The following is a 23,787-nucleotide window of genomic DNA, read 5'->3' as shown; positions in this document are numbered from 1 at the left end:
TATCTTAGTATCCTAAGGAATTTCATGTCCAAGTTGCTCTGTCCCCAGCTGAAAATTCAGGGTACGTTTTTTAAAATACTTGGGTTTTTTTTTTTTGGTATGAAAGGACACTTCTGCCCCTTAGCACCAGCTCTAACCACCGTGTTTTTCTTTTCCTTTCCAACAGTAAAGGCTTGGGGATTTTCTTTCTTACTGGCCGTTAAGCCACAGATCCTACTGGCTTCTGAAGTACTGATGCTTTGCTACCATTTCACATGTAAATGCAACCTTTTTCTGCTTAAATTTCTCTTTCAAAATAGGCACCCTAATACAGAGGCAAGACGTGCCACTGGTCTTGCTTTCTTGTTTGCTTTACTCTCCAAGAGGCTTAAGTCCAGTTGCATGCAATTACACTATTATTTTTAAAAGCAACCTGGGAATTAAGATGAGATTTTTATCTATTCCCTGGGCCACAGCAAATCTTTGAAAAACAGAATCAAGAGTTACATCGGTAAACCTGAGAGGTCAAAAGACAGCTAGAGAAGGGAAAAATGCACTGGGGAGGGAGGCAGAGAGGTTCTTACCTGTGGCACGCCGCTGTCAGGTTTGTGGTGAAGTTTTATCCTCTGAGCTTCCAAATATTCTTGAAATGGCTTCTGAAGAGAAGGACCTATACTTGGAATAGCACTGATGCAAAGTTCATCCCAGAGAACAAGACAAAATAGGGGAGAAAAAAACAAAAAGAAAAAACATTTTTTTTTTTAAACTTACCACTTTGACCCAAACAAAACAAAGTTCAGACTGAGCTACAGCTCAGAAGGGCATTGCTAGCTGAGAAAGCAGATAACCACGAAAGAAAGTGTATTTCATCTTTTATCTGGTACTTCTGAAAGGGACATTTTCCCCCAGATCCTCAAAAAGTGCTTAAAAAGAAAAATATTTCAGAGCAAACCAGTGACAATGCACTGCTGGTAGCTGAAAGAAGCGGTGAGCTAGATAGAGCATTTCCTTAAAGCCAGGGAGAAGCCAGCTGAGGCTGTGCACTGGTGCAGTGCTGAGAATAAAATGAATGACTTCTCAGAAGTCCCACATTTATCACCAGCAGTTCCTGTAAGAACTGGTTTGAACCGATTAATAAGGAAATGACTTGTGCTTGTGTCATCCCTCAGTTAAAAAAGAAACTGCTCGCCCTATGACTTGCCCCTATCTTCTCAAAGAAGACGGCCCCTTTCTCAAACTAAGTCCTTATTAGGACAATCTGTGCGTCATCCTTACCCAAAAAGAATGCATTAGCAAATTCTGCAGGCGCCTCCCACAAGTCAGTGATTAACAAAGGAACAAAGAAGGAACTATGAACCCTGTTCTGAATCATGCCATGGTTTATGGCAGATGACTTGCACAAAAGCTACAATACATTACTAAACACCTTGTTCGTACATTAACGTTATAAAGATCACGGATACGTTTTTGGAAGTAAGAACCCTCTCCGACCTCTGCGGCGTAAAGGTGTTAGCGCTGGACAGACTCACAGCAGCCTCCAACTTCCATCCTGCGAATACCACGTCCTGCCCAGGCTTTAATCAAAAACAACCTAGGTCATTTTTCTTTAAATCTATACACCGGGCTATTTAGCAGGGGGTCCAAGGAGCTTTAATAATTGTCACGACACTTTAAAAAAAAAAATTAAATACTCCACAGGAGAAATTACCAGGAGCAACAACGCTAGCTGAGCTGGGGCGGTGAGAACACACGCACAACCCAAAGGCTCCCAAGGTTTGATCCACATCCACGCACCAACGCTCCTGCCTCCAGCCACGGGAGAGGTCCCATTACTGACAAAGGCCATTTTAATTTAATTTCAAAGAGAATGGAGATTTTCAGTTTCTTTTTTTTAATTTTAAAGAAATCCATGTGGTCTTCTACATTTAAAAAGTCACCTAAATTTCAGTGCTTCGGTTTTGATTCTTCACACTACTACTTCAGGAAGGATTTAGTAAAACAGGCTTCGGACACCAAGATACGCACAGACAGCTTTACACACTGATCACCTCCTCTCCGAATGCCTGCAGGAGGGCGAGGTCTCTGAAATGATTTTCCTCAGTCTCCTGATTTGACACAATATTCCCTTTTCCAGACTAAAGCCCAATTAAAAAAATAACAGCTTTCTAATTGTAAGAATTTATGAAAACGCACAGACCGAAGAAACAAAGTAGCTCACTCTCCTCCACTAAATCTATTGCCTTCAATAGCCAGGGGCAAATAATTTTTTAGAACATATATACAAGAGAAAGATTGCTTCCCTCATGATTCACCATCACGATGATACAAATGGGTGAGTAAATTCTGTGCCCGGCCTGGTAAAATTTCAGCAAAAAAAAAAAAAAAAAAAAAGCAGAGACTAACGCACGTCTGTTACACATTTTACACAAGAGTATGTCAACTTTTACAAACGATTTCCAGTTATTCAGACCCGTCCCTTGCGAAGCTGACTTTACTCGTGGTACAAATTCTCCCAATGACTCGCTGATGGGTACGAGTCACTGTTAAAAATGAGTTACATTTTGAGGTTTCTTTTCTTTTTCGAATGACACTTGGAAGCCCGGAAAAGCTACTGAAAGGTAATGGTTTACTTTTAAACTTCTGCATGATTATGAAATGAATATTTAAATGATGAGAGATGAATGATTAACAGAATGGTTGTTCAAATGCCTCCATTTTTTTCTGAAAACTGAACTAAGTCAGTGCCCAATTAGCATTAAGCAACAAAACAAAGACATGAAAACCAAGTGCAGACGGCTTGAAGGGATCCTGGTGCATCAACACTCCATTGCAAAATTTTTTTCACTAAAAGTATCAGCTTCTTTTTTTTCCTTTTGTGAGCACGACTAAAAATAAAGTGCACGAGATTCATTTTATTAAAGCTATTCTGAAGAACTGTAACATCCCGAATGCAAGGACCTTGGTTTCTAAAAGTCTGCAATGTTTTGCACATTTGCAGAGAGTTTAATACTGAAAAAAAGGTGCATGAATTTAAATAAGGAGTAAAATGAAGCAGAGTAACATCTAGAAAATCATTAATCCACAGTACTAGGAATAAAATTCTTGAAATCCCATTTCAGTGGGTCAGTATTGGTTACTCGTACTCTTTTGGCAAAATCCAATCATTTAATCAACCAGCTAACGTATATGTCACCTACTATCCAAAGGGCAGACATCACCTTAGATCTCGAAGTCTTAAAAATCAGTTTTCATTTTATTTAATTACAAACAAGTGAGTGGTACCCCCCCGGGCAAACCTAGTGAAGTTCAACTCACTGACCCTCTTCTCATCGAGGGAGGAGGGGGAAGACTTCAGTCTAAATTTTCAAGGATGGCACTCAAACCAGCCAGGCAGCAGGCAGAAGGAGGAGATTTGCATCATAATTCTGCGCCACTTAGCAATGACTTTAAGATACACCTTCAAAAGACTGCTGTAGTTTCGGGAGTCTAGATGCAAACCACAGGCATATTTACACATCCGACTTAAGAAGGGAAGATGCTGGAAGATAACCCTGTTTGTAGAATAATCTAAAACCAAGTCGTTGCATTTTCCTTTGAGAATCAAGCCTATTGTCTTTCAAATAAAGAATATGAAAGGATAAGAAAATAAAAGGACCTTAGCAGACAACAGAACTTAGCCCATCCACACTTTGCAGTCTCTATCTGCCAAAACAAAACACAAAAAACCCCCAAACCCACAACCTGCTGTCCCTTCTTAAAGGCTTCAAATGTAGGTCTTGGAGAGCTGCTTAAGGACTTCAATTTAAAAAAGAGAAAATAATTTTAAAAAGGTCATTCACTAGAAGTTGTCTGTCAAAAGAAGCAACGAAATACATTGCACTAGTTGCTATCCTTATTAGTAATGAATTTTGCAGTTCAGCAGCAGCAAGGAAGCACTGCTAGGAAGAGAGGGGCTCTCCTTGTGTACTCTGTCCTTTCAACAAAAGTTACTTGAAAAACAAAGAGACTAGCTACAGTTTTACCATAAGATTCCAAAAAAAAATGCTTTGTGTTTTTTTTAAGAAAAAAAAAAAAAACTCTGAAGAAATTGTGATTTGGAGAAGTTTTAGAAACAGTTAACAGTAAACACCAATTTTTTTTAAATTCATTTTGATTCTCTGCTAAAACTGACTGTTTCAGAAGGAACTGAAACAGACTTCCAAAAAATTGCACTAGCCCTTGGTACAGCCTAAATTCATTAAAATCATAACATTTCAGTAAAAAACAGTACTTGCATTCTGATACTACAACATAAACAGCCGTTAAGAATTTGGCTTCACTGAACAAAACACTGTTGAAGCCTGTTTTCAGCAGCATTACCTGGTACTTGTAATTAGACAGATGCATCTTTGATTTTTTTTTTTTTTAATCAAGAGCCACAATTTCTCTCCAAATGAAAAATGACATAGCTTTTTTCCCAACAAAGAAAACAAAACTTCACACTACAGAGATTCAGCAAAGCTGTTCTAGGATTAGTTTAAAAATTACACCAACGATGTACAGATTCTGACAGTACCAGTCCTAAACCTTCTATTCCAGTTACAGCAAAACTGTGTTTATTAAAATACACTGTACAAGAAGTTTTTTAATTTGCTTTTCAAAGAACGCCTGTCAACAGCTGAACCTCAAATGCACGTCACTAGCCATGAAGTGGTAGGGAAGATTTTTGGGAAACTTATCTTTTTAACAGAATCTCTGGAACCACGGGTAGGAGTTTTCTCAAATGGACGTGGATAAAGCACCAAACTAAGAGGAGGGGGAAAAAAAAAAAAGTATTTTCCCTATGCCAGCTTCACAAAAAGGAGAAAGTTATTCGGTACTTCAGTCAATTCACTCAGTTGCATTTTTACTAGTGCTAAAAACATTTCTTTAAAACCATTTAATCATGATGTTTGCACTGTTGAAAGGCATATTTTCATCTTACAAGATCTTTATGAGTATAGGTTACTCTTGAGCTATGGAAATGTCATAACCTATGCTTTTAGAGCTTGTGAACACTCAACAAATTACAAGCTGTGCTAAATGCTGAAGTACAGGTCTCTATCAAACACAGCATTTTTGTATCATTGCGCTAACATTTCACAAAAAAGCCATCAGTCCACAATTCAGGATATAAAGCTCCCATCTTATAAAAACCTCTGCACATCTGCATATTCGCCTACTTTTTCAGAGAGAAATGTTAGAATTAACTAGTATTTTCAAGAAACACCAAAGTTGCCATTATAGACCCACATTTTCGGAAAGTTAATACGGTGGGGGTTTTACTGCTGATGAAAATTTCTCATTTTTAAGAGGCCTCTATCAGCAAGTGATTAAGCGGCTGCTTAAGCAGTCCTGAAACTCCATTTATTTTGATGGAAATTAAAAATATAAATAGGAAGTTCAGTGGCATTCAGTTCTGAATTTTATATCCTATTCAGCAGCTCATGTGAACAACTGGAATCAGTCCCCCAGTTGTGACGGTCAAGAAACATTAAGCACTGCAGGTTTAAAAACATGGAAGTCGATTTTATCATGGAAACAATAATCTGAGGGGAAATGAGAACCACAGCAATTGAATAGATGGTGCAAAGAAGCCGCCAGGTTCCCAGGCTGCAACACACCGAAGCCCCGCTTGGCAAGGTGATGCCATCTTGAGTCACAACCCCATTTTATGGATGATCTCTCTAATATTCACAGCTGTTAATTTGGAAAAACCGTTGAAGTGTTAACACGGGGATCGATCCTGTCAGCCTCTCTGGCACGCGCGCTTTGTCCTCGTCCGGACCCTCTCAGGGTCCGGGGACAAACAGCGTCGTACACATTTTGCTCAGATTCCGCTATTTGGGCCAGTCCAGCTCTAGAAAAACATCCTTTTAGGAAATGCCAGCACTACAATTCAAAATGAAGACAACAGCAAGATAAATTTTGAAACAACAGAAAACCAAACTAGGAGGAAAATATCATTGTGCGTTGTGTCAGCACAAACCCTGCACGCGTTCAGGATCTCACCCTGCCCTCCCGCAGCAAGCATGGCCCAAGGCCAGGGATTATCTCCTTCTACGAAAACAGGGAGTTAAGTGGCACTGAAGAATGTGACAAAGGAAGGAGGGAGGTCGCTGGCATGGAGTCGTCCCTCCCAGCACCTCCAACTCTTTTTTTTTTTTTTTTTTTTAATAATTTATTTAAATCAGACCAGCTATTGACAGCTAGGCCAGAGGGCCGAAGCGAAGGCTTTGGCCTTCCAAAGAATTATGCAAAACATCATTAAATCATCACACCCAACACCCATTCCTCCCACACAGAACTCCTCTGCACTAGATTCACATTCTACATTCCCCTGTACGAACAGCAGAAAAATCCATCCTGCAGCTCACAAGCACTAAGGCATTCAGTAAGGGGCACCGCATTTGGTTATTTCAAATAAAGAAATTTCTCCCTCAAAAGAAACTAGAAGTTTTGCTCCAGCACAGTATCAACTTCTTTGAAAGCTAGACATTTTATAAACTGTTGAAAAATAGATTCCAGTGGAAATATTTTTATGCCACTGGACAATTAGCAAAGCTGATTAATTTGCGTACCGTCTTCACTGTCTAAACAGAGCACCTTTCTTCCTGCCAGTTATCTGAACCTTCAATGGTTAATTTTTTTCCAGACAGCGATCTAAACAGGCTTAACGGTTAGTATTTTAATGAGCTGTCATTTCCTGTGCTGATAAAGATTCTCACAGTATTTAAACCATCCATTTCCCTGAGGCTCCGCCAACAGCAGGACCCTGACTCAGGGTGGACCTCGGGCTCCCGGCCTGACTCAGCCCTGCGGGCGCTGCTGCAGCGGACCCGGGCCCTGGCTCCGGGAGCCTTCGCGGCAAGAGCTGGGCTACCACCGAGGGAGCCACCGCAGCCTTCGGCCTCCCTCACCGCCACTTCGGCCTCAGAGCATGCGGTGAAACGTAGAGGTTACCTGCGTTCGGTGTTCTGAAACTGCAGAAAATAAATCTGGTTTATGGTCAGCATTAACAGCAACACGGTGGGGGTTAAAAGGCTACTTGGCAGATTCACTTGCTTTACGAGAGGAAGAAAGAAAACATCTTATTTCAAGATTACTAAGCTAAAATTGTTCCACGTTTGACGTCATTCATACCTGGAGCTACGCTCCAGTACCCACGTTAACCAAGCTGTCTGTAAAACTTCTTTTTCTTGGGACGTTCTGTTACGTTAAAATCAATGCTTTCAAAAATAGGAATTGCAACATCTCTGACCTGCTGGTTCTTAACTCTGCTCAATACTGCTCTTTGTAAGGAAGCTTCTATTTGTATTTTAAAGATATATTTTTGTACACAAGTTAGGAAAAAAGCTTGCTTGTTCGGAGTTAAATCCTACAAGCCTTTTGCAAATAAACTTATAATTCTGTTGTGATCCCCTGGAAGGTTTTCAACACCAGAGCTACTCAAATTTCATCCACATCTGTGTCCCTTTCAAGACGCTAAAGCCTTTTTTGTGCGGAGCTGATCTATTGTGCACAGGGTGTGTTACGAGGGCACAGTCCCACAGGTTTCTGATGTACTTGTGGGAGGAGAGCCATTCATTTACTGTACCAAGAAATGTCAGGTGTATTGGTATCACCCTCCAGAGGCATTTCTCTCGGGAGATTTGGAAGTCACTGCTCAGTTATCCATGTTCTCAGCCACTTCAGGTTATTTTTGGTTGAATCCTACTACAAAGGTTTTATTTTAAATATTGATTGGAACCTATTTTTCAAAATATCCTTTAATGAAGACGCCAGTTCAACGGGATATGGACTTTCTGGCATATGTGCAAAACAAAGGTCCGCCAAGACAGACGGCATGGCTGGCAGACGGGGCCTGGCTCCTTTGGTGCTGGCCTGCCCAGCGCAGAGCGACGCGGAGCGGCGGAGATGAGCTGGCAGAGGCCAGGCTGTGGGGCCGTACCCCGCTGAGGGCCCCCAGAAAACCCAGGCAATCGCATGGCATAATCTGAATTAAAAAAAGGGCTCTTCCCAGCCCAGGACAACTGATCTCTGGTGCAGCCCTTTCTATCACTGTAGCTTCTTGACCTATATTCTAAAGAAATAACCCTAACCTATATTGTAAATTATTTTGTAAAAAAACCCCAAAACAATCCTTAAGCAAAGTTTCCAGTTACATCAGTGGCCATGATTCAATTTGTACTTTTTTCATGAAAGGAACATCACGCTCCTGACAAGAATCAACTGAGATTATGTTGCGAAGCAAAGAATTACGGCACAATAAACAGCAGCAAACTGGTTTGTCAAGGCAATGGTTCAAGTACCTGTTACCAGAAGACTGGTTTTCCTTTAAGACATGCAATCATTCAGACTGGCCTGCATAGCTGGTAGGCATGAAAATTTGTTGCACAAAACCCACCAGGTTAAGAAACCCTTCGGAAGCATTGATATTTTGGGGTAGAGTTTGTTGAATTAACACTTCACGCTGTTAACACGTCTCAGCCACAGAACACGGCACTAACAAATTAACTTTTAAAAATCTGTGGAAGTATGCAATTTTTTTACATGCATTTCACTGGCTTCAATTTAAACTTCAAATTAGTTTATTGACTCAGGTCATTAACCGAATAGATTAGTCTCTACTTCTCTTAAAAGCAGCGAGGCATCATTTGCTACCGGCAGCAGTTGGCTGGTTGGGCTAAGAAGAAAGCCTACCTGCTCCATCACGTGAGCACTTCTCAGTGTTCCTGCCTCCCCTCTGCGTAACCATCACAGCCTCCGTAATTAAGACCTTCGGCAGCCTACGGGAGGTTATCGCTAACTTAACAGTCAGAGGGCATCTCTCCGCCCGAAGGGGGGGATTGGTCCGAAAGGGATGCAGCGCTTGGCCCCTCCAGCCCCCGTGTGGGGGTGACCACGGGGGGATTTGTCCGAAAGGGATGCAGCCGTACCATTTGCCACTGAAGTTCAGATGCTTCTGAGGTGAAGGCCACGTGCTGTCTAATGCTGTATAAAACACGTTTATGAATTCTGTCTAATGCTATATAAAACGTTTATTAATTTTTTAGACGTCTATTGAAGTTCTGAAGTTATTAGCTCATTTTCACAAAATATGAACAGAGCACGCTGAATTAAAAAAGAAAAAAAATAGATTTTTTTTGTTCTGAACATTCACCCAGAATTGATGGCAGACGGTTTTGTGGATGGCGTGTGCTTTGAGAACGATTTCTTTTAGTAGTTTTCTGGGAATTCTTAATCTGCATTTGAAACTGCCACTTCAAAGAAAATATGATCGTGCTTAAAAGCAATATGCTTAGTGTGACTTCATAAACAATCCTGCAGCTGCAGGTAAAAAAAAATTAAACGGGAAGATTTAAGAGCCAAAAGAAAACCCACAACACACATGATAATTAAACAGTTTAAATGGGCTAAGTTTGGCCTAAAACCAGCATCAAAGTGTTTTACAGATGATCAGTAAGTTAAACTCTTCTTTAAGTGACAGAATACAAGACAAAACTCTTCCACACAATCTTCCCTCACAAAAGCTTATGAACGTAATACAACCTGAGAGAAAACACTGTCCTCTCCTAGCAGCTTAGACAGCAATAATACAACTTTAAACTATGAACTGGTAGAACGGGTCGATAGTTACCAGCCTCATGTGAGCTACCAGTATCTTTGCAATCCTCTTCAGCTTTGATTTCAGGACTCTTGCTAGCTTCAGTTTCTTAAATCCACCCGCGCCCCCCTGGCTTCAGCTAGCTCTGCCCTTGGTCCTTCCAGCACAGCTTGCCGCAGCCCAGCTCCCGTGCGCCCTGCTGCTGCCAACACCCATCCTTCTTACCTTGTATTGTTTTCTACACTAGCTACCACCAATGTTTTCAAAATTTTTTGGTAAACGGCTTCTTAATTTCCTGCCACATTTCCTTTGCTTTCTATATTTAATTAATAAAAAGAGTATTTTATGACCCTTTTGTAATGGAGACCTAGACAAAACTGTAAAATCAAATTACCCGGAATTCTATTAGAACAGCCTGGTTATGGCAGGCTTCGTCTGCAATGCCAGCAGCATCCCGTAACAGAAGTCAACAGCTGCTGAGCTATGGGCAAGGACTGCAGGTGAATCATTTTTGCTTTTTGACTAAGACTCATGTAGTTATCGAGAAATTCTCTCTGGCTTACCAAATCAAATATTCTCAGACTTCACCACATAACTTAATCTTCTGTCTAGATTTTAGTTATCCCGTATATTAGTATGTTCATTATTTTGAAGTATTGCGCTTAGACATTTCCTATTCTGTAAGAGCAATATCCCAGACCAAAAAAAAAAAAAAAAAAAAAAAAAGTCTTAAGTCATTGTGTCGGATAGAATTTGATTAAAATAAAAGTTACCCACCACTAAATAGAACTATATTTTAATTTAATAATAAGGGGCTTAATGCAAGCTATTGTTTAACATGTTTAATACTCCACTCTAAGAGAAATTGATGAGGTAATGCTAGCAGACAGCTTGAGAAAAGTCAAGGATACCAGGACATTCCAAAAATCTTACTGTCTCCCGAGAACATTCTTTAACTCTGACATCAACCATCCAATAAAATCTGAATCCAGCAGAGGTCTTGTGAATGCATTCAAAGTAATTCGATGCAAAATTATCTCCAAGACAGATGAAGTAGGAAAAAACTACTAGTTTTGGCTCAAAGATTTGCAGGAGAGTAAATCTCTGGAAATATACCTGACCTAGTAGCAGTGCTGATCAAAAGTTAGGAGTAAATCGTGTGGTGTGAGTGCTACTAAGAGAAGCTAACTAATGATGGTTAAAAGTAGCCACTTTTTTTTTTTTTTTTTTAAATGTTCAAAGCAACTAATCCATTTTGACGTTTGGTACCAACCAGACACCCGATCAGAAGATCAGGAGGTAACAAAGGCAGGATTTGTTTCATTAGGGAAATGCCCTAGAATGTTTCATCTGACACTCCTTTCTCTTTGGGTAGCATTACTGCTTCAAGTTTACATATTTTAAAAGGAATTCTTTCCAGACATTCCTCCCCTGAAACTGTTCTTGAGGAGCGTGGCTTTTTGGGTTTTATGTGAAAATAGTTATAACGGTTTGGATAGCAAAGTGTCAATCAATTTGCCCCCTATAGCAAGTGAAAGACCTTGGAAAAGCAGAAACACCTTAGAATTTATTTTAAGAATCCATATTAGGTATCTAGTTTAAAAAAAAAAAACAAACAAACAGCAACAAACCCCACAACCATAAAGCTTTCTATTTAAATGTTAGAGACTCACATTTAAAACTTTAAACCCGCATCCCTGACATTCATCTGCTCGGTGTACTGAAAACAGGCAGTAGCTTCCCCCCGCGCAAGAACACAACTGTTCCTTGGAACAATTAAGCATGAATTTTTGATGAAATCCATAGGATTTGATCTAGCTGCCTACATTTAAATTAATTAAGTTGCATACTTTGTTTGCATTCAAGCAGTTTATCAGACTTCTGCATGGTTAGAGAGGCGCTGTTGCGATGATGTTTGCTGGATTACCAGGCAGGAAACGTTAACATCAACAATGGATTTTAAAATTACACGGAATTTCATGACTGAACAGGTAGATATGAGGCAAAAATCTAACGCTTCATCATCAGTGTCCAATCTTCATTCAAACCCACTGAGGCAACATGTATGTCGTTTGAATTGTTTCCCCTCCCCACCCCCCCAACTGTTGTTAGCTGTCATTTTGCTTACTTTTCTTGTTTTAAACTTAAGAGATTTTCACTTAAAAAAATAAAGCAGTAATCAATTACCAAAGAACTCAGTCCAAAAAAAAAAGACAAACTTTCTCAAAATCGGAACAGTTTATCCACAAAAACTGTCATTTCTCCTATGAAAAACCAAGTTTCATAGAATGGAGATAAAATGCTACACACCAAATTCCTCATTCTGACCTTTTATGAGAGATTTAATATTTTAGATGTATAAGGTAGCTCAAATTATGGAAGATGTTTATGGTCATCTTGGGACACTGCATAAATCACAACAGCTCTTTCATTTTTTCACACTTCAACATTGAAGAAAGTCTACAAAAAACCAGTCTATGTGCAGCTAAAAGTGTAGCGACCTATAATTGGAAGAGCTGTATCGTGTTTCTGGGGGAAAGTTAACTGTGGGTACTATATACTCCGGCCATCTGACCCGCAGTGCTATTATGTTTCTTGAAGTACTTGAAGAGAGGAATGAAGTTGCAAATAGACCTAAATTATGTGTTGGCCCAAGCTTGCACTTTGAAGCAAAGCACAATTTTCAGCACATCCAGTTTGATTCCTCCAGTATTTTTCCACTTAATAAGTGAAGGTATTACTGTGTTAAAGAATTACTCACCCAATTAGGGACACCATCTGCTCCACTATATGTTTGCTGAATGTTATAATAACAAAAAGTTTCTGTAGGAAGGAAAAACATCAGTTAGAGAAACATTTGATCAAAAGGGAAGCAGAGACAATGGGGTACGACAATTTATGTTCCTTGCCAACCAGACAGCTTCTCCAGCACTCACACATAGTTTTCCCTTCTCTTTTCTTTCAAGATCTTTATTTTTCAATACTCTTCAAAAAGAGGCAGGAGCGAGAAAAGCTGTTTACTTTATTATTCTATTTCCTCATAGATTTTGTTTCTCGCAATGTTTTTGTAGCCTGTGTTACTAACCATTCGCATCCTCCCCAAACTTAAATTCCCAGAAGCTCAAGGTCACTTCACTCCGTCAACAATGTTTTAATGGAAAAACAGTCATCACCGTGCAGAAAAACTCACATCCCCTTACAAACACATCTACTTAAAGATCTCAGAAGTGAAAAATAATATATCTTTTAGTCTCCTAGTTCATGTGCTTCAGACAGAAACAACAAGAAATACTTAGTGAAGAACAAAGTAAGAGCCATCGGGTACCTGTCTGTTCAAAAAACTTAAGATGTCACTGTCTCTAATGCAACAAACTGTTTGGAACAGAGATAATTTCAATAAGAGAAACTTCTGTAACACATAGCTTACTTTGCAGAAAATCCAATTGTCCATAACTTTAACACTCCCTTCTCTTCTAACACAAGGTAAAATTTTGTTAAAATAGCCTTTGCTAATTCCACTTTTGTCATATTTGACAGCTTGTTTGTTTGCAAAGAGTGAGCAAGACTCTGTGTAGAGGCGTATGCACACACAAACAGTTCCCACAGTCTCCTCAAATCAATTAAAACACGATCTAAGGAGAACTGCATTCACTAGTCTGAAAAGAAGGGATGTGGCTAGAACTACACAAGATGATTTTGTGGTCCGGAGGAAGAGGCCAGCTAAAAGCAGCTCCAGCACGGCCACTGCACCAGCGCCACTCGCTTCCTGCCTAGAGAAAGATTTCGTTAAAAGCCTTTTTCATGACTCTTACATTTGCTAAATTCCAAATTGCAGCAAGATCACTACAAAAATCAAGGCTATTGCACAAGAGTACGCTTGAAATCAAGCATCGAGAAAAGAGAATTCTAATAGCTAAACGTATTACAAAATAAGATGATTTACCAATTGTACAAGACACTGGGAAATATTTTTTCACTTACATTTGACCTGAGTGCGGAGCACTATAAATTACATAGCAAACATTCTGCTAGCTAAACAAGACAAATAAAATAATAAAAGGAATATTACACAAATACTATTTTACTTTTCTATGTTGCCAGAACAAATTCGAACAGTACACAGATTTAAAGCAGAAAAATTCAGATAACACAAAAATAAGTGTGGAGAAAAAGTTGTTCTATCACAGTAAATGAAAGAATTTTCAGATCTGTTTATTATTTTCTGTTTAAGGACTGGGCAAAGTAAAATCACCATTTACAAAAAGATGGGAAGAAAAAAAGGGTTGAAGATTGAAATCTTCTGTTCAGGGCAAAAGAAAGATTTTTGAGCAGCTGGATGAGGGTACTAGACGAGTGATTTTACACTACTAGCTTCTGCTGTTTTAATGCAGTGACAGCAAAGATTTCCAAGCAACACAGCTAGAGGCACTGCACCAGTCCTATGGAGATGCTCAAAAAAACCAAGCCCCAGCTGAAAACATTGGTTCTGATCATTACAGATAGAGCAACGTAGTTCATGATATAACACTAACCACGCCACCGCCAGGAAAGAATGGCCAGGGAATCAGTCCTTCATCCTTCATCGCACAAAACGGTGACGCATTTTAAAACCGAGCCTCCAAATTTTTGACAGCAACTGCAGATTCTGACTGCTGAATTCAGAACATGTGGTAAGGCCCTGAGTTAGCAAGAAAAACTGGACACTCTCTGAAATCAAGCTCTTTCAAAATAATATAGACTGAGGACATCAAAAATTGCTAACCGTGCTTGAAAGCTATGGACAGTATGCCCAGAGACGGACCCTCAGACTGCTTTCTGCAGGGCCTGAAAGGAGTGGGGTTTTCTCTACACCCTCAACTGAGATAAAAGGGAGCATGTAAAAGTGCCCTTAACCGGTAAAGGCTAGCTGCAGTGCTCTTTGAAATGAGTATTTGTTACCAAAAAGGCAAGTTCATTATGAGTACGAAGTCCTTTCAGTCTGGTAAAAACCGTAGGTAAATAACTTGGCTAACCACCAATTTCCTGAGTGGTGTAGGCAGCGAGCTCATTAGTTTGTAGCTATAAATTATTCAGTTGCCTAAGTTCTGAGCATAAGAAGCCTAGCAGATCCTTTATTGTAAACGCTTTGCACCAAATTAATTTCCATTACTTCAGGTCAGGAAGGGAGACTCCAGAATTCATTACGAAGTAATGCAGTGTAACAGTCAAAAGGAAAAAAAAAAATTCCTCACCCCAGAGCCTGAAGGGAGGTGTAGTACTTGCCTGGATGTGCATTTTAATGACTGCTTTCCCGATCAAGGTTGCACCAAAGAAGGTCCAGAAGGGAACCAGAAAGTGTCCGCATGTTATCCCGGCCAGGTCAAACAGAGGGTTTGGAATCTATGAAGTGCAAGGCAAAGAAGTTCATGAATTGCAGCACTTACTGAGATGAAGAGGAACACGATAGACTTTGAAACTTTGAAAAATGAACATCTTCCCCTTATTCAACTCGATCCAAAACTCTTGTGTCTCAATACTTACAAAAATGTTAATGTGACACCACATAACTTAAGTCTCTGGGATTCAGCTAGACAATGTCCCAGACAATTCCATTCTCATGGTCCCTCCTTACCCCTGGATTTTAAAAAAGCTAACAAAAAGTCTTCCATGTGAAATGCACAGAAACCACAGTAAAGCCATTTTGAGTGATTTATCAAATTTTCTCACTGACAAGCACATCGCTCTTGGAAGCCAGTGTTCAGAATGATCCCCAGTGACTTCCATCTGAGAAAGTACATTAAAAACTGGCATTTATAGTCATATGTATCCAGTTTAAAAGCGCTGATTAGATTTTATTAAGCATATGCATTTCATTTAAAATTAAAAGATTTTTTTTATTGTTAAACTGTTGGCTTGACGTTTGGTATTGTGATACTATCTGTAAAATATTTTTTTTAAATTAAACCAAGAAAGTATCCAAATTCCAACCTTTCACACTTCGCATGCAGCACAAGGGCAGACTGTCTGAGTAAACATGCGGGCTACGTTTAATTCACAGTAGCAGTATATGACTGGGCTAATATCCTGCAGTATTTGTGTTGTTTTGTTACACAAACAAATAAATGATGTAGGTTGTTAAAAAAACATAAAAGATAGCAGCTTTGCAACTGACTGAATGGAAATCTGAAATCTGTGAGAAAGCTCATGAGGATTATACTTAGCTGTTATAGACTAGCAATTCCAATTTATGAGCACCCACAACACCACCTGCATAGGAAGAAATCCGAAACGGTCTCTAATCATGCCCCGAAACGGTCTCTAAACATGCTCCACTTCAGCTAAAATGATTCTTTACCTCTGACAGCTGTCTTAGGCATAGGAGGCTAGTAAATTATTTACTTATACCACAGCCAGATAATTTTGCCCTTCTGAGCCAAGTCTGCTCTAGGTCTCGAGTATGTTCTTTGTTGGTTGGGTTGAGTGTGTTCTGAGAGTATTTAATTACTGCATCGCTATCACCATAGAGGGAGCAACGTGCTTTAGGTACGGGCAGCTCTGGATATCACCAGCACATGAAACATATCACAGTAAAAAGTTACTCCACAAGTCCATGTTAGGGTATATTAGCGGGCCAGCGAGGTTTTCTCTTTGTTTTTTTAAAAACACACACAGACGCAGTACTGAGAGTTGCCAAAAAAGCCCACAAAGACAGGAGGGCAAATTCTCACAAGTCACAGCAAGGATCTTCCAGGGCTAATTCTTGCTTTGTTCCTTCCCCAGAGCTGCCTTCACATAGGAATTACGCTCCAGACAATAATATGGCTTTCTTACTGCCACGAAACAACATTACATTCAGTTGACTTCACTGGATAAACTTGCAAAGTTTTAAATTCAATTTGACTGTGTTTTTATGCAGCATTTAGAAGCCACTACTTGACAGACAACAACCTGCAGCTAGGACGGTCATTACCATTTCACAAGCAAGTTCTCTAATCACATAAAATACACTCAACTAAAATACTCTTTAAAATCCAAAAGTAAGATGGCCATTATAAGGAGGGCAAGTAAAGGAGATGCCTTCCTGCACACAGAGAAGCAGCAACGAGCAAGAGAAGCCCTGAAGCAAAGCCCTGAAGCTTGAGGGGGAACAACACGAGTGCAAGGAGCACACGTGGAGGGCCGCCCTCCTCATCGACAGATGCAACGAAGATGTATGGTTTTGAAGCCCTGCGCTTTTTCAATGCCTCTGCCACGTTTAACCCCACCCTTTTTCCTGCTACTCTGCAGTTATTCTGTACACGTTCTACATACGTTTACAAACCCTCAGGTGTACTGTGGTGGACTCATGATTCCTTATCCCTCCCCCTACCCAGGGCAGCCTGTATAAGCAAAATGAAGCTGGAGCTCAGAGCGTGTTGAAGAACAGTGCAGCAAGAAGGTAAGAAGTTAAGCAAATGTTTAAGTATTACTAAGCAGGAACTATGAAGAGTTTACACATCACCTCTCGTGTTTACCGACTCCTTCCTCATGTTCTCCATTTCTCCACACTCACCTTGTCCAGCCACTCCAGGAACTCATCCCTGCCATCTACAAGCTGCTGTTCTGATGACCCAAGAGAGACAAACCAGCCTATGCAGTGATGTCTCACAAGATGGTGACTAGAGGGCAATGAGTCAGAGGCAGGGAAGGAGCAGTCTAAGAGCTTACTGGATGGAAAGATTTAAAGAACAGCTTGTAACCTACATCTCCACTCTAAACATTAAGACAGTTCAAAAGTAAACAGAAGTCATACGCCAGCAACTATAATCAGATTAATTCTTTCCAGCTAACACAGGTTACTTACATTTGAGCAAATAGTTTCATTGTCATCTCTACAATTTAGGAAACCGAGAGAGATGCTAGACAAGTGTGGCATTAATACCTCCTCAGCTGGCTAATGGCTGTGGTTATTCCGGAAGAATGGGATCATAGGGGACCTACACTTCCCCTCTTCACTCTAATCACATTTCTGTGCATCACGTCCCACATTTTGTCTGGGGGATGGAAGAATAAGGCACACCATTCCTATCAGTTTTCATTAAGCTTCCATGGTTAAATATTTTTCTACTCCAAAAGAACAGTATTATCCTCCTCAAAACATTAAAATAGCATCAGTGGAGATGCTCGTATCAACTCTTGCTTAGAGACAAAAAAACCTACAAGGAGTCTGTAGTTCACATAGCCAAGACTCAGAAACTGGCTTCCTCGTTCTGCTCCCTCTGGTTCCCAGTGACCCAAAGATATCTCCACGGCAGACTTAGGAGAATTGCTATGGATGGATATCCTAATCAGGATTTATATAGGTAGTTTCCCACTCTTCAGTCTGTGTGTATCTTTGGATTTGAAGATGTCAAGCACTGTAAGCTATACAACACGAACACCTGAAGAAATTATAATATGGTTCCAGTAGAACCTACAGGTAATCACACAGCTCTTGCTATATTTTGCCAGCTAATAATGTGGGCTAGGAAAGTCCCAACAGGATAACTGCCGGTGGGGCACACAATCTGACCTGCCAAATATCCGCGAGCACAGAGCAGCGAGCAGCAGTGTGCATACACCTCTGTCAGAGAATACATGGCCTCAACATCAAACGCAGGGAGCATCCCTGGTCTGAAACAGAAACACAGAAACTTCTTGAGTTTTAAGAATGTCTTAGTTCTCTTGTAGTTTAAGTCTTCCTTACTCTGACAAGCCTTTAGCATCTTTAGTGAACTGACCTGTTTTTATCAGGCTTCACCACACCATGCTGAGCTATAGAACTGTTAGCTGTGCTGTTAGAATTCACTGTGTTTGGTACCAGTCTAGGACTGGAGTTTCTCCGCGCTGTTGTACTTGCCGGTACCACAACCATCCCATTTCCCTAAGCACCACAGAGAACACAGAAATAGCAAACAAGGCATGAAGCTCCATATGGACTCAAATACAACCAAGTCACCCTTCACAGCATTAATTCCATCGCAACACATTCAATCTGCAATTTGTGATTACAGACCCCTCTGTGACTGAAATGAACTTACTGAAGCGCAGGCCAAAATGCCGAAGAACCCGACCTTCTGCACCAGGTTCTGGACAGCCAGTTTAGCCCGGGAAGCAAAATCCTGCAAAGAAGAAAACGAAGCATTAAGGAGGCAAAACCCAAAATGAAGATACCTCAAAATGTATGTGATTTCAATATCCTCCATGCTATGGGATTTTCTAATTCGCATTTAGGAGAATTTTTAAAACAAAACAAAAAAAACCAATTTGAAACTCTGGGCTTAGAGGGAAGAGAGAGAAATTCACAGTGCTCGGTGTGAAAATCTGACCACCCACATGTATCGAGTTTTGGTTTTCAAAACCCTGCAAGTGGCACCAAGTTTGCACTACTATGGAAACCGGTTTTCTAGTATTTATTTCCCCATATCTTTGAATTGCCAATGCTGGTTGTAGCTTATTCCTTAAACGAGCACAGGGAATTAATTTCCTTCAATACCTTTTACAATATGAAAAAGGTATTTTCGCAAAACACAAAGCCAGAATATAATAATCCCGTTATATCCCGAGATCTTTGCTCTCAAACCCAGGATCTTAATCAAAATAGGTAATTCCAGGTTCTCTCTACAACAAACTTGTAAAGTTCATTAAATCCATAGAGTTGAATCTAAAATACTTTAGAAGCAACAAAGGTGGCAGACCACGTAACATTTGAGCTATTCTTTAAAAAGAGATGCTAAGAACATGCTGCCTACTTTTATTTTGTGAGCACAACTTTCAAACATCCATGACAAACTCAAGAGTCTCCGAGTTTACCAGACACACAGTAAACACTTTTAAAAGCAAAAATAAAGATTCTCACAAGCAGCTTATTTGAATGTGAGAAGGGAATTTCCATGAGAATAATTTTTTTTCGAAGCAAAACTGTCCAAAAAGTTAAAAACAGGGTCAGTATTATCTATTCAGGCTTGGCCACAGTAGTTATAGAAAGCTGTATATCTTTGGTAATAGCAAACTCTAAAAAGTCAATATTAATTCTTTTTTAAAAACCTAGGAATAAGCAACAAAAAGCTGATTTTCCAGTAGCAATGCAATATTCAGTGATTTGCATTTTGTAGAAAACTATCAGATAAATTTCACAGGGAAGTTACTTTAATCGATAATTAATAAAATTCTAAATTCCACACTTCAAAATAACTACAAAATAATCCAGATGAATTAAGTTTATGCAATTTTAACTTTGTTACAATTCTGTTGAAACCTTCAATACTATATACCAATGCAAGTAAATTACAATTACGTGACAATGTTCTTGCATATTACTTAAATTCTGAACTATAGAACTGACATAACTTTCTATGCCAGATTAAAAAAAAAAAAATCCGTGATAAGGCATTTGTTATCTTTTTACATCCGTTTTTCAAATAGTAACTTTTCTCCATTACAGTGCTTTAAAAATAGTTGTTAACAATTCTTAAATAAAAAACCCACAATCCTTACTGAAATCAGAATTCTATTTATTATACTTTATATTGGAAAAAAATAACCCAAATTAAAACAAATACTTCAAATTAAAGAAAAATGCCAAATAAATGAGATTTCCTGCATCTTGCAGTGGGACATTTTTAACCACAGGAGAATATAAAACCCTTTTAGAATAGTCTATAAGGGGTGAATTTGCTAACTTTCACCAGGATCGTGAACATCTTATTGCAAAATGGAATAGGTGAAATATTCACCCTTTGTTGAAAACTTGTTCCTGACGTTTTTTCTATTTAACTTCCAGGATACGTACAGTATGCACAAGTGATTAAAACCTACTCCCAGTGAGGCTGATACCAAACACTTGAACTTATGTTAGCAGAAACAGGTCTAGAATGTCCCTGCATGGCGAGTAAAGTGCAATTTTTCATGCTTTTCACTTAAAAGAATGCATTTTGACACAAATTGTTATAAAGAACAAAACATGATAATTTACCAGTGAACCAAGTCCAAAAATCTTGCAACATCAAGGGCAGTTCCTTCTCAAACTAGAATTCCCTCATCATTATTTCCAAGTTAGTAAACAAATCCAAAACAAGTTAATATAGGATCACCAATACGGGTCAGCACCAATGTACACAGTCAGTCCCACCGAGGATTTAGCACACGAAAGAAAAGGATGCAAGTCTCTCTTGCAGAGTGTGCTCACACAGCCATCAACACAGGGATAAAATGCAGCACACTAAGGAGGCAACAGGTATTCCAATTCCTCAGCCAAATACAAAAGTCAAAATAGGTGTTCAGAATTTCTCTACAGATCAATTTAAAATGAAAAAGTGTGCTAAAGTGTAACAGTAACATTGTCCTTTCAACAATGGATTTTGTTCTTTGAAAAGGTGAACTGAAAAAGTAGTGCCTTATGTAGGAATTTCATAAGATGTCCCCCCCCCCCCGTACTCTACAACAAAGCTGAATGTGACCATGGTATTTTCAGTTCCTATCTTGTTCACCATTTCACAATGCTCATGGGGTTAGAACAATATTTTCACTTTTATAAGCCAATAAAGATTTTTTTCACAGCTCCACAAATCTCATTGTAAAGTAACTTTAAAATAAAACACTACAATCCAATTGTTCAAATAAGTCCACGATATATTTCAATGGAAGTTGTTTCTATTCTAATTTTAACATATTTACCCATTATCATAGACTGCATTGCTAATACACTGTTGTATTAATTTTCACAAGCTGGAATTGGAAACAAACTCTCTAGCAAGTGACCTGTAAACTAATGCTTGCAGCAAGCTGGTTTAATAAAATTTATTATTATCGTTATATATAGATTGACTGCATTAACTTAGTGTAAGCACAGCGCACCATTTTTCATCAAATTTCTTAAAAATAAGCAGCGTCCCTCACCCACATGTCTAGACTGCTGCAAAATTCAAGGTTGCTTTAAAACTAATTTTTTCCCTCCAGCTAAAAACATACATTTTTTGTTATAAAACCAATGAGGAAAGTGTTGAAACAAGTGTAACAAGTTTGTCTCTCTCAAAAAAAAAAACACCAAACCAACGCTGGGGCTATTTTTCTCACCTTATTAATAACTTTTTTTTTTAAAGTTATTACTCAGATTGTTTCTTCTTTAATTTTTTGACATTCATTGTCTATTACAAAGCACTCAATGGAAAGCACAGCTATAGCTCTAAAAATTTCAGTCAAGAACTTCTGATTTGTCTTCCTTTTTCAATCTTTCTAAACAAGCCAAAAGAGAGAAATTAAGGATTTTTTTTTCCCTATTTTCTATGATCTAATGTAATCATAGCTACGAATAATTTGCATGGTAATATACACATCAGGGTTGCAACAAAACTATGTATTTGCAGTCTCAACGTTTACTTTAATGAAAACAAGTTCAGAAATACTTCTGTTTGCTTGCTTCCTTAAAATTTCGTTTGTCAAATCTTTGCGACATCTGCAATAATAAAAAAACCTTAAAAGTTTCATTTCTCACAGAATACAATCATCAGTTTCACAACTTTTACCTATTTCACAATATAATTTTTCTGTTATAAAGCCGGCACAGGCAACAATCTTTTCTCTACTTTTTTAAGCATTTGAAATAAAAGCAAAAGAACTTTCACAACTTATTGCTTAAGGGAAAAAAAAGAAAAAGAGAGACATAGAAGTTCAGCTACTTACAGGCAAAACATTTTCCCCCAAAATTAAAGTATCTAGACTGGACTCGACTCTCAGCTCATATGATTCATTCTCTACAACATTTCAGGATACTTTAGCTCACTATGTCCCTTTCAAAGATGATTTGTTTTTTTGGTTTGGAAATAGATTTCCTGTCACTGCTACAATACAGGCAAAGGAAGGTTAAATGATTAAACATTACTTCATTGGGTTAATCATCAGATCTCAAGAATTGGAATGGAAATAAAAGCATAAAAAGGTCAGTGCTGAAATACTGATTCACAAATCTCGGCTGGCGGCTTGAGGAAGTTTGCTTCATATCTGCCTTTAGTAAAATGGCACATTTTATTGATACCAGCATTTCATTACTACGTGTTGCAAAAGCAAAAAAAACCCTCCCAAACTTCCAAACCTAAAGGGATACTAAAGAGAAATTACATGTTTTGCTGTTAAGTAAGATTTACCACAACGTTCCTCCTTTAAATATGCATTATGGTACAGCTTTGAGTGTAGTTTAACATGGACCATTTATCCCTATAAAAAAGCCCTCCTTTTGACAAGAGTGAATGGACAATCTCTTCTTCACTATAAAGCTTCGTCCCATCCCTCTGTTTTATTTTGTTTCCATTTATAATTTCAATCTCTATTTCTTCTTTCTCCCTTCATTGTAAAGTAAGTTGCACAAGCTCTTCTCTATTTGAGTGAAGAACATTTCACTGGTTTTAGTTAACAAGCTCGAGGGAAAAAAAAATAAATTTTTACTCTTTTCTTTCTGTAACACTGATTTATTATCAGAAAACGGAATGGTCACGATTTATTGTTCACACTGAAATTGTGAAGCCTCTTTTTTCTTCATCTCTAGGAACAGAGATTGTTGATGGATCCATAGCAAGTAACTAGTTGACGGTTACACCAAGGAGCTCTAAATAATCAGCATTGGACTGAATCCCATAGCCCTTACAGAAACAACCCATAAGGCTTCGGCAGAAGCTGTTTTCTTGAGAGACTGCACAGATGGGCCTACCTCGATTATGTAATGTAGCGGTTTATTTTCTAACATGAAGTTGCAATCAGTTTTTAGGAGCATCAAGAAAGCTAAGACTCCCTATCGCAAACCAACTCTTCCCTGCATGCAGCAGTGATGATAGCTGTCAATCTCCGAAAGCTATGATCCAGAGTTCGAACGATTTGAGGCCCAGGCAAACCTTTCTTCTATCACAATTTTTTTCTGTTGTAAATACGTCAAACACTTTACAAATATATTGGTGATATTGGTGGATATAGCACAAAGAAGGTGGCCAGTAAAGAAGGGAAGGAATATATAAGACTAAATGCAATCCGAAGTTCGCGGTGCATATATTCTCTACCAGTAAGAACAGGGAGTGAGTTAATATAGGGTCGGGGCGAAGTCAGTGATGCGATTATTACCGCAATCGCTCAAGCAGGATATTAATGACCTAGCAGATGGTAGCCTTTAGAAGGTCAACATACATTTCTGGAAGGCTTTG

At 39.0% G+C, this 23,787-nt stretch overlaps 1 protein-coding gene across 7 annotated transcripts in view; it reads right to left on the bottom strand.

Annotated features, from left to right (window-relative positions):
• The window catches only part of VMP1 (vacuole membrane protein 1), a 71,773-nt gene that overhangs the window by 3,715 nt on the left and 44,271 nt on the right, over window positions 1-23,787 (bottom strand). For 4 of the 7 annotated variants that reach the window (XM_087751514.1, XM_087751513.1, XM_087751515.1 and 1 more), the window contains 4 exons: window positions 18,643-18,723; window positions 14,867-14,983; window positions 12,366-12,427; window positions 564-666 (listed from right to left, as the gene is read on the bottom strand). In XM_087751514.1, coding sequence (XP_087607640.1) covers window positions 564-666; window positions 12,366-12,427; window positions 14,867-14,983; window positions 18,643-18,723 — 363 coding nt within the window. Of the gene's footprint in view, window positions 1-563; window positions 667-12,365; window positions 12,428-14,866; window positions 14,984-17,263; window positions 17,290-17,410; window positions 17,617-18,134; window positions 18,236-18,342; window positions 18,486-18,642; window positions 18,724-23,787 lie in introns of those variants that run through there. The other 3 variants (XR_015703421.1, XM_087751518.1, XM_087751516.1) reach the window with 3 other exon arrangements.

This window comes from Nipponia nippon, unplaced genomic scaffold (assembly GCF_047370975.1).
Source record: "Nipponia nippon isolate SJK-2023a ecotype South Korea unplaced genomic scaffold, ASM4737097v1 scaffold_15, whole genome shotgun sequence".
NCBI classification, from domain to species: domain Eukaryota; kingdom Metazoa; phylum Chordata; class Aves; order Pelecaniformes; family Threskiornithidae; genus Nipponia; species Nipponia nippon.
This window is presented reverse-complemented; position numbering and strand designations above follow the sequence as displayed.